The sequence below is a fragment of the Epinephelus lanceolatus genome, chromosome 11 (assembly GCF_041903045.1).
Source record: "Epinephelus lanceolatus isolate andai-2023 chromosome 11, ASM4190304v1, whole genome shotgun sequence".
Classification (NCBI taxonomy): Eukaryota; Metazoa; Chordata; class Actinopteri; order Perciformes; family Serranidae; genus Epinephelus; species Epinephelus lanceolatus.
Genome location: NC_135744.1, coordinates 34,343,592 through 34,353,631, shown reverse-complemented (window position 1 = coordinate 34,353,631; position 10,040 = coordinate 34,343,592). Strand labels below are relative to the sequence as shown.

The 10,040-nt window shown below is 41.6% G+C and overlaps 1 protein-coding gene across 3 annotated transcripts in view; it reads right to left on the bottom strand.

Moving 5' to 3' along the window:
• Nucleotides 1-697: 697 nt before the first annotated feature.
• Nucleotides 698-10,040, bottom strand: part of LOC117264062 (glucocorticoid receptor-like) — an 86,630-nt gene continuing 77,287 nt past the window's right edge. For all 3 annotated transcript variants that reach the window (XM_033637873.2, XM_033637863.2, XM_078172555.1), the window contains 3 exons: nt 9,038-9,168; nt 3,074-3,231; nt 698-1,253 (listed from right to left, as the gene is read on the bottom strand). In XM_033637873.2, coding sequence (XP_033493764.1) covers nt 1,101-1,253; nt 3,074-3,231; nt 9,038-9,168 — 442 coding nt within the window. In that variant the 3' untranslated portion in view covers nt 698-1,100. The remainder of the gene's footprint in view (nt 1,254-3,073; nt 3,232-9,037; nt 9,169-10,040) is intronic.

The window sequence follows — 10,040 nt, the reverse complement described above, 5'->3', positions numbered from 1 at the left end:
AGTCGGCTTGGAGAGGATGGCTGTGAAGAGCTTTAAAAGCTAAAAGGCACTGTTTTTCCCTTCTCAGATACATCCTGTGTAAACATTTTGCTGAGTGTGTGTGTCTATGAATACTTGGTATGTTTTATGTCCGTGTGTGTAAGCGTGACTTTTGCATGTGAGTGTGTGCATAAAATAAATGAATATTCCTCTGGCTGTTTTTTTTTCTTCCATTGGTCAGGTATATAAATCTGATTTATATCATTTCATCAATGATAACTGACTCATAGCTGAAAAATTTTTGTCCTTAGAGTCCTTGGGTCCAGAAGAAAAAAAAAAAAAGATTCTGTCATGTCAAAGTATGTTTCTTATTTTTCTGTGTTTTTGTTTATCCCCTTCTTCGCCAACAGTCCTCTGGAAACAAGTGAAAACTCACTACATTCTCTGCGCAGTGGAGCTGGGAAGGGCAAACAGAGACAAGCTGGGCAGGTGAGCAGAGGAACAGTAGGCTTGAACTTGGAGGGACCCTCAATAGGCTGCTAATCCGGCGCAATGGACAGTAAATAAGGTGTCATGTTAAGGGTGGAAAAGGTGTTTCTAGGTGTTGGCTTGTCAGTAAAAACAGCAATAAAACACTATAGGCAGGAGAGAGTAAGAGGCAGGCAGCCACCAAAAGAAACAGCATTAGAAACCTGAGGACAGGGCCATGGACGGGTGAGGGGGCTGGAAAATAAATCAAATAGACAGAATGCCCACAATGTGCATCCTGCCCACGAGACATTCAGAGCCAAAACATTTCTCCTGGAGGACAATTTTCTTCTTGTTTAGCCAAGAGGACGGGCTACAGGTTGGTGGTAGGGTGTCCTTGTTTGGCCCAACATGGGGCCAGATTAGTTGGTGTGAGGCCACAGGTATTGTGCTCCAAGATTAGTCTGAATGGCTGAGGCTAGGAGGGGCGTGGCAGAATTCCTAGAGAGGGCCTGGGAAAACTGAGGAATCCAATCCAAGTGATAGCGGAGGCAGGACAAGCAAAGGCTTACGGCTTGGGGTGAAAGCTTGGGGCCCCGGAGAGGTACATGGGCAGGGCAGGATTTAAGGCATTGCTTCACAGTTTAAGGCAGTCATTTCTGATGAAACAGCAGAGGCTTGACACTCCCGTCTTTGAATTTTGGTATTTGGTTGGAGATGATCTCCGCCAGCATCTCCGGGAATTCCACACTGAGGGTTTTATTCACAAAGGTGTAGAAACAGATCTGGAGAAGACCCTCGACCATCTGGAGGAGACACCCAGGGAGACAGAGACACAAACTGATTAGTGCAAGTCTATAGATATACAGTATATATAGATTAATTTGCAGGATTATCCTTAAATTAGCCTCAGGTCTATATACAGTAGGTCTTTACTTCAGCAATAAAGAGGCTTTACAGAGAGCAGTTGGTAGAGAGTGCTTGTACGGATTTGACTGGAACATACAGCAATGCACTAAGCAGGATCTATGAGCGTATTCTTGAGGGTTTTACACTAATCAGCATGGTGCAGGGGACTCAGTGGAACTCCAAGTTATTGATGCATTTGAACCGTAAGATATGAAAGAAAAAGCCTGGCTGGTATATAAAAGACATTAAAGGAAGCCATAGTACTAGGGATGCACCAATTCTGGGCAGATTCTGATACAGACTGTTTAAGAAAACAAGCAATATGGCCGATAGCCGACACCTAATGGATGTTTTTATGTTGTTTATTTTGTTTTTGTTGTTATTTATCCCCCTTTTGTGTTAGAGAAACAAAGAAATTTACCCTACAAAAACTTTAATTAGTAGCCTGGGCTATTATTTGCTTTAATCACTGAAGTCAACAGGCTTATATTAGAGACAGGCGTCTATATGGGACAGGCCTTTCATTCCTTTTACACAAGATTTTTGCTTAGCAAAGATGGGAAATTCAATCAAATCACTTATACAATTACTTATATTACCTATAAATATTAGGCTTTGAATAAGATATCGATTATGTATTATGTTATGACACAGCACCCAAGCATAAAACCTGAATTCTACAAGATAATACTAAAGACTTAATGAGAGTGTCATAATTTAGCTTCGTCCAACACTTATTTTTACTGAACAGAGCTTGAACGCATCATAGCATAACTCAATGCAGCCTGCATGAGCCGACAGTTGCAGCCACCAGCTGCTTGGAACTAACATTTACCTGCTCTCCTGCTGATAGTCACATGGATTCATTGCGCGCAATGTGACATTATCAGGGAAACAGTCTTTTCCATCCTTTCATTCCAACAGGGAAGATCTCTGTTCATCACAAACATGTTTTCTATTGTCCCAGGGAAAACAGGATGCCAGATGCTATGAGCTCAGAGTCTTGTCACACAGCAGTGAGATCACAGAGCCAATTTGCCAAACAGTCACTGTACCGGGTCCATGTCATTGGTTCGACAGCCCATTGGTTCGACATCCCATTAGTTCGACTGTCCGCGGTGCTGAACGGCTCACGGCGGGCGTATGGTGCGCCGCGACCGGCTTGAGGCGGAGCAGGCTCACGGCTTATGTGTTTGCCACTTTCTTTTTCATTTTAACCCACACCATGATCTTTTCCTGACCCTAACCAAGTGGTTTTTGTGCCTAAACCTAACCAGACCTTAACCACAGGGCGTCATGATGATTTCGGAACAGACTTCGGAACAATGAGTTTAATATGGTCGGAACAATGGGATGTCGAACCAATGGGCAGTTCCCCACTGTACCTGCTCGTTAATTTGAGTTTGTGGCTGTTAGTCTTGTGCCCTGCTTTCTAGCCTGCACAAAACTGATGTGATACAACAAAAAACGTTGGCCTCTGCCATGGGTGAATGCCATCATCTCTATTTGCTGATAGCCCAGTGGCAGTCAACAAGATGAATATCTGCTGATACCAATGTTCGGCTGATAAATCGGTGCATCCCTACATGGTTCACTTGTAAAATGCTCTACATGCATTCTATTCCAATTTATTAATATAAAGAAAATCCTATTTAAAACAAAGAAACGAAAAATACAAAGCATGCAGTATATGTCAGTGTGTGTGTGTTTCTCTAACCTCCTGCATGGAGTCCAGTAGCTTAGTTAGCTGGTAGAAACGCTGCCAGTTCTGACTAGCGTTCTCCTCTCTCTTGACGATGGCTTTTCCCAGCTCCTTGATGTACGTCATCCTGATCTCATCAAACACTGCCTGGCTTTTCAGGCCATCTTTCGGTACTGCACACACAAACATCAACACAAACATCAGTGTAAAAGTTAGCCACCATCGGCAGGACTGTGACTGGTAAAGTAAAATTACAAATGAATAAAACACATTGTTGAGTTACACAGAGTTTGCTTGAAAATTTTACTTGTAGTTGGAGCCCCTCACAACATCTGTGATGTCAAAAATGAACTACTTTAAATCTTATTAGAACATTGCTGTTATATTAAGCTGGTTATTAACACGGAAGCACCCAACAGTTTTTATGTTAAGAACTCAAAATAAATCCTCATTACGACAAAGAACACGACTGTAACACCCTGTCTGAGAGGAGGATATGGACTTTGTTTTTGTCTTTGAATACAGGGAGTGAGAGCAGTCTTTAAAACTTATCCTCAATAGAAGAAGGAAAAACTACATTGTAAGTGCACTGAATAGCTTACAGTGTACCCATGCACTTTGCATGTAGACTTTGTATATCTCTGCTCTGCCATCTGGACAGCTGGTGATGTGAACAGCTGGTTATGCACATTTAAACTTTTGACTCAAGCTGAAAAATCCACCAGTAATATTACTATTTGTCTTAATCTGTTCTTTTTCTTGTCCTCTGTTGCGACCAACAGCACAGGGCATTAATAATTCATTCAAACTTACTGTGTGGGACCCCGAAGAGGACAATTAGGAGATGCTGAATAAATACACACAGGAGCATGCACACACCTCTTAACCAGAATGCTGTAGGCAATGGAAAATATGCAAAAAAGGCAACATCAATAGCTTCTGTGTGCAGTGTGTGCACTTACTGGTGTGGTCTGAATGAGAGTATAAGAGGACCAGTGAATGTTTAGACACACACCTTATAAAAACCACAATCTGCATGCTAAATGTATTGAGAAGACCACACACTGACTGTGCTGGTCACCACTAAAAAAGCTAACAACCAACAAATGGCTGATAAAACATCAGTATGCCGTGTTGACAACCATGTCAACACATCACAGACTCCTCGTCAGTCTGGTGCCTGGCATTGGGCCCAGGCAAAGCCACAGTAACTGGCCTAGAGATTATGCAAAGCCACAGAGGGCAGCGTCGGGGTGAAATACTGTCCGATTTACATAATCAGATAAATGGGAGATACTGCAGTGCGAGCGCTATCAGGCCTCTTCATTACACATGTTCAGATTTGGCTGAGAGAGCAAGAATCAAAACAGATTCCCTTTGCTGCTCTCCACTCTGGATTATTTAGTGTAAAATAACCGAATGTGTTATCTTATTTAACAGGATTTAGGGATTAAGTGGAAAAGAGCTACTATGACCCATTTGAGTTTGCTTTTAGAGAAGCAGTGTGGAAGATTTAGGGAGATTTAGTGGCATCTAGCTGTGAGAGCTGCAGACTGCAACCAGCTGAAACTTCAACCAATTAGAATTCCTTTAGTCTTCATAGTAAAGGAGGTTTTCAGCGCGGGCCAAACTGACCCTTTACTAAGTCCCACCCCCGGACACAGACTGGCCAATCATAACGTAGCATCTTGCAAGCTCAGACCAGGGTCCGACAACAACACAGCTGTGCTCCATTGACTCTAATGCAGTCATTTCAGATTTCCTTCATTTTCAGGCTGGTTTTGTGGATTTGGAGCTAAATGTTGTGTCTGGGGCACGTCGTGTATTAATGATACTTGTTACCTGGAGAGGTTGGAAAAAGATATATGTTTCTTCCCTGTTCCAACACCAAAATCAAACCCTGAAAAGTGTAGGGTTAGCTAGCTAGCTACTGAAGATATAGCCTACTGAATGTATACACATGCTGCTTTTGCTTTGTAATGATTATAACAGTGAAACAAAGACCGACCCTGCTGTACAGGAACCAGTGAAGGGAAGCAGGGAAACTTTGCTGATATTCAACCAGCTGTGTGTCATCACATTGTGCGCGGATTAACGTTGTTTGACTTCCCCCTAATATCCCTTACCGTCTGGTGGCAGAGGTCCAGGTGCTGGCAGCAGCACGGGGGCGAAGCCAAACACTGTTCATCTGCACACACTGTGATGCCACACAGCTGGTTCAATATCAGCAAAGTTTCCCTTTACATTCATTGTCTTGTGTGGCGATCAGCAGTGATGTGGTGGTTCACTTTTACACTGTGATTTGTAGCCTATAGTTCGGCTTTAGCTTCTAACTATCTTTGTCTTTTTAACTTGTTGTTGCTGCTGAGTCAGTTTGACATCCTGGATATATCCTTCAAACACAGACTGTAGACCCCTCTGTCTGCTTCTCTCTGGAATCACTGTTTCATTTCTCCAAAAATATGATTTCTTCAGGGAGTGCAGTTAGTCAGAGCGTGGGCTCCGTGCTTACTCTGACAGCTTGACAGACCATCACAAAGGGGCGGGGCTTAGCTAAAGGTCAATTACCTGCAGATGTCTCCTCTCCAAAAAACAGACTAACTGAATAAAACCAGTAAAACCAACTATGAACGGCTCATTCTACGGTAACAAAAACACAATGATACTCATGTACAGGTGATTATACACTAAAGAAAACATACTTATTATACTATCTTCCCTTTCTGCCAATATATCCCCCTCAATCCTACACACTGGACCTTTGAATAATAATTTAAAATGCGTAGTGCAGATGTTACCTCTGCTGAAAGTGAAGTCCGCCTTCTGAACTTAACATGCATGTTAAACAGTAAATCAAACTGTCCCATAGGCGACTTTAATTTTCACACACACACATGTGAAATGATCAAAACAGCTCAAACCAGTTGTCCTGACCTGACAGTATTTCCATCCCTGAGGGGAACAGATGGAAATAGCTCCCAGGTACGAAAATGCAAGCAGCGCTCAGTATGGAAATGTCATTTCCTCTGCAAATCGCCTCTAAAGTGCATCCTTTCCTCCTCCATTCACCAAGAGTGAGGCGAAAGAAGTGAGCTCTGCTTCTCAGCTAAGGGTAATTTAAATGAATTTACGTAATTAGGAAAACGTTTGATTTAGTAATACTTTTACAATGCTGCGTAGTGTTTTTCTGGGGATTTTAAGGGTGCTGAGCCCACTCATTCATAACTATTATTTTCCTAAATCTAAAAGAAAGTAAAGTGAGGGCTGCTGAGTGTTTTACCTTTTTGTTCTACCTAGTTAGAGTCCCTCCTTTAATGACCCTAGCCAATTTGTACACTTTAAAGTAACTCAAGCAAATTACTGCCAACAGAAAATGCATTCAGAATGAATTTAGAATACCAGAATAAGTCTCAATTTTCGCTCAGCAAAACTGAAATTATAAAAAATGGAAAACGGTTTTGCTGTAATGATGTTTTTCATTATGTGCTTTGGCTTAGATGATTGTGATGACAACATAGCAGGCCGTACAGCGGGCTGTATTTTGTCCTCTGAGATAAGAAACAGAAAGTTGGATTCATTTAACTCTTTGTTTGCCTCACCGTGCATTTCATAATTTTCAAACAAACTTTGGGATCAAATCGGTGGTTAAAATACAAAGCAGCAACTGTTCGTCTTAATAGAGAGGGGAAAAAAGGGGCTGTCCACAGATTATGTACCTGTTGGACACTTGAAGATCTTTTCAACTGAGACAGTGACTACAGAAGAAGAACAGACTGTACTTTTCTGTCAGTGAAAAACAGTTTTCAGGCAAGCTTTGAAAGGACACTAAAGGAAAAATGTACCTTTTGACAAATGCTGATCAGTAACAGATCATCAATCTGTCATACACTGAAGTGTTTGTATCGGCCTTTTCACAAAATGCCTTTGGGTGATCATGAGAAAACTGTTCTGTTACATTATTTGACAGTAACAGCAACAGAGAGGGACTTTGTGCTGTTATCTGGTCCAGGGACTTTATTTTGTATTGTTGTCTCAAAAGAAGAGTCCACAATATAAACAAGATAAAAAGACACCATCTAACCAAACAATAGACTCATGGCGTATTGCAAGTGTTTGAAATATTTAAAGGTGTATTCAATAATCTCAATGTAAACAAAAGGAAAGCCTGACTGAGGCTGGCACTGACTGACACTGATCACTACGGTGCTTTCAGACCTAGAGCTCGTTTGCTTTGGTCCGAATCAGGGACTAATTTTGTTGCCAAGTTGCATAATTCCCTGGAGTTGGTTCGTGTTCTCACGGCAGAATTTACAGGCGAACCAGATCAAATGCCTTGCCAGAATGCTGCTTTTGATTGGTCAGAATTTCCATGTGGGAAAAATCCAGGAAGTAAACAAAACGGTGAAGAAGAGTACACTTGCAAGATAAATGTGACACTTTCTAATGTCACAGTGGAGGGACAACTACGCAGGTTGATTTTAGCGCTGCTCATCGTGGACTATATTGCTGTCATTGTTCATTTTAGTCAAACCATACAGTTTGAAAACGAGGCGCAGCTCCAACTAGAAAACAAAGTTTTGATGCATTGGATGCACCGAATTCGCATATTAAGGCAGTACAGGAGGAGGTGCACATTAATAATCCTCCAGGACTGTAACATGCTCATGTTTAACCCAAACAATGTGTCATGTGACTGCAGTTGGTTTGAATTGAGGTCAGAACACGTTCTCACCACAAATGAACCGCACCAGAGTTAATTTGTAACTGGACTGAGACCACCTCTTTGAGAAGGTCTCGGTCCGGTTGTTTTGGTCACACCTGCCCAAACGAACAAAACTTAGGGGGCAAAGGAACTTGAGTTCGATTGGACCAAACCAAACAGGGATGAAAGCACCCTAATCACGTGTCTACAGGTGCTCAAGGCATGTTTATGTTTGCTGCAGTCATTTTGAACAGAATTCTGGGTCCTGTAGTAACAAATCTCACTTGCCTTTGCTACCAGTAACTGCAGGTGTTGCCAGATCAACCAGGACTGAAATCACCTCTACAAACATAAATCTGCATATTTATACAGAATCTGTGGGCAGCGGGACAAGATTTATGTATCAGGAGTGTTCTAGTGTCCATTTGTAGTCTGAGTAGTATTGCCATCAAGTCTAAAGCTTTATATTTACATTTTTTTGCATTCATTTGCAGATATTTGTTTATAGATATTAGCCAAAATGAAAGTGCACAGAAGAGGAAGTCATGATCTGGATACCATTGGCTGCACTGGAGCAGCCCTAAACATTGGCCCTTGCCCCCAAAGGCTTTATCCTTGTCAGACAATAGGCAATTGGGACATAAAACATTAAGATTACAACTGTAAATGTTTAAAGCTGTGTCTTCCTTTTTTAAGACACTCCTTGGAACTGCAAACTTTTTATTGTTTTACTGCATGGCACACATAGTTAAAATAATCACATAACACAAAACACAACATGATTCAAGTTGTTCAAATGTCTGGCCTTGTGTGCACCGTAGATCACAATCCTCTGAATATTCAAGAGTAAAAGAGCTATTGTTTGGTTTGTTGTTTATTCAACCAAAATACAGAAAAATATGTAATGATATACTGAGTGCTTATGTTCAGTGCCTCTTGGATGAGGAGATGAATCCATTCATAGCTCTTGTAGTAGCCATGGTGAGATACAGAAATGTCTGCAGATGGCACATAGAGCCAGATGTATTCACTCAACCATCCTCATTAATACGCTGAATTATGGGTAGAAATTTGCATTTACAATGCAGTTTGTCGCCAATCCATTCAAAATACAACCCTGCTGTAACGAAGTCAGCCCACCTCACATTGCAATGAAAAGCTTGCAGCAGTGTAACATAGTGATTTTGGGATTTGTTTTAAGCTCAGAATAATTGCAAGTTCCTGCAGTTTAAAAAAGACACAGCTGTGACTTTTAAAAGAGAATCTTGTTCCATTACCTGTACTGAGCAGTAACAGGACCTTCATGCACAGGTACTCCTCATAGGACACCTGCAGTCTGACAAACTCATTGCAGATCTTCAGCATTTGCTCGCACTGGTCGGTCATGAAGGGCAGCTTCATACGGTCTCTGGAAGAAGGGAAAGAAAGGGCAAGGGAGGAAAGTGCATATGAGAGAGAAGTGAAGAACAGGTGGAGACAGCGGGGGAATAAACAGGAGGAAAACAGAGATGTATAGATTAGACTTGAAGCTCTTTCACTCATCCTGTTTTTCAATTCTAAATAAACAGCCCCAGCAGGGGAGCAATACAACCTTGCAGGAGAAAACCGCACTGTGAAATCAGTCCTGATAGATTTTCACACCTCACTTCCACTAACACACAGCCCACATTACTTTCTACCTCTAAGATCAATGCAGCACATTCTCCTGATACATAGCCCTGGGTTGAGAGACATCTATTCATTCTGTATAACTGCAGTGCTACCAGTGATGACTTCTTCACCTTTCATATCTATTTTTAACCCTCCCTGAGTTTGCGCGTCCTTTAAGAGTGGCTCTTTACAGCTCAGACCGACTCTTTCTACGCATTTCCATGGAAGAGGATGAGCTGTTGGCAGGTTGTCAGGGGCAAGAGCTCAGTGTTTGTGGCACTCTTGCCACTCACTACTAAGTGAAAAACATTTACACTTTGGGCAAAAGAACACCACACTTCAAACAAGTGCAAAATGGTCACATGGGAGTCAGCGGTTACTTATAAAGAGCCATGACCAGAACCCCTGCCAAGTAGTTAGCAAACCAAAGTAATCAAGATATAGGTCATTAAGACAAGTATTGTAATTTCCAGATGAATTAATGTTCTTTGATCAAATATGTCTTGACTGAAATTACATTTTTAGGTAGTTCTTATCACACTGCTGTATGTTCATGTGTTCATTTCTGATAAATTTGGTTTTAGTTATTTGATGCTATAAAAAGGGGGTTTGATGTGGTGTGCTCTTGAT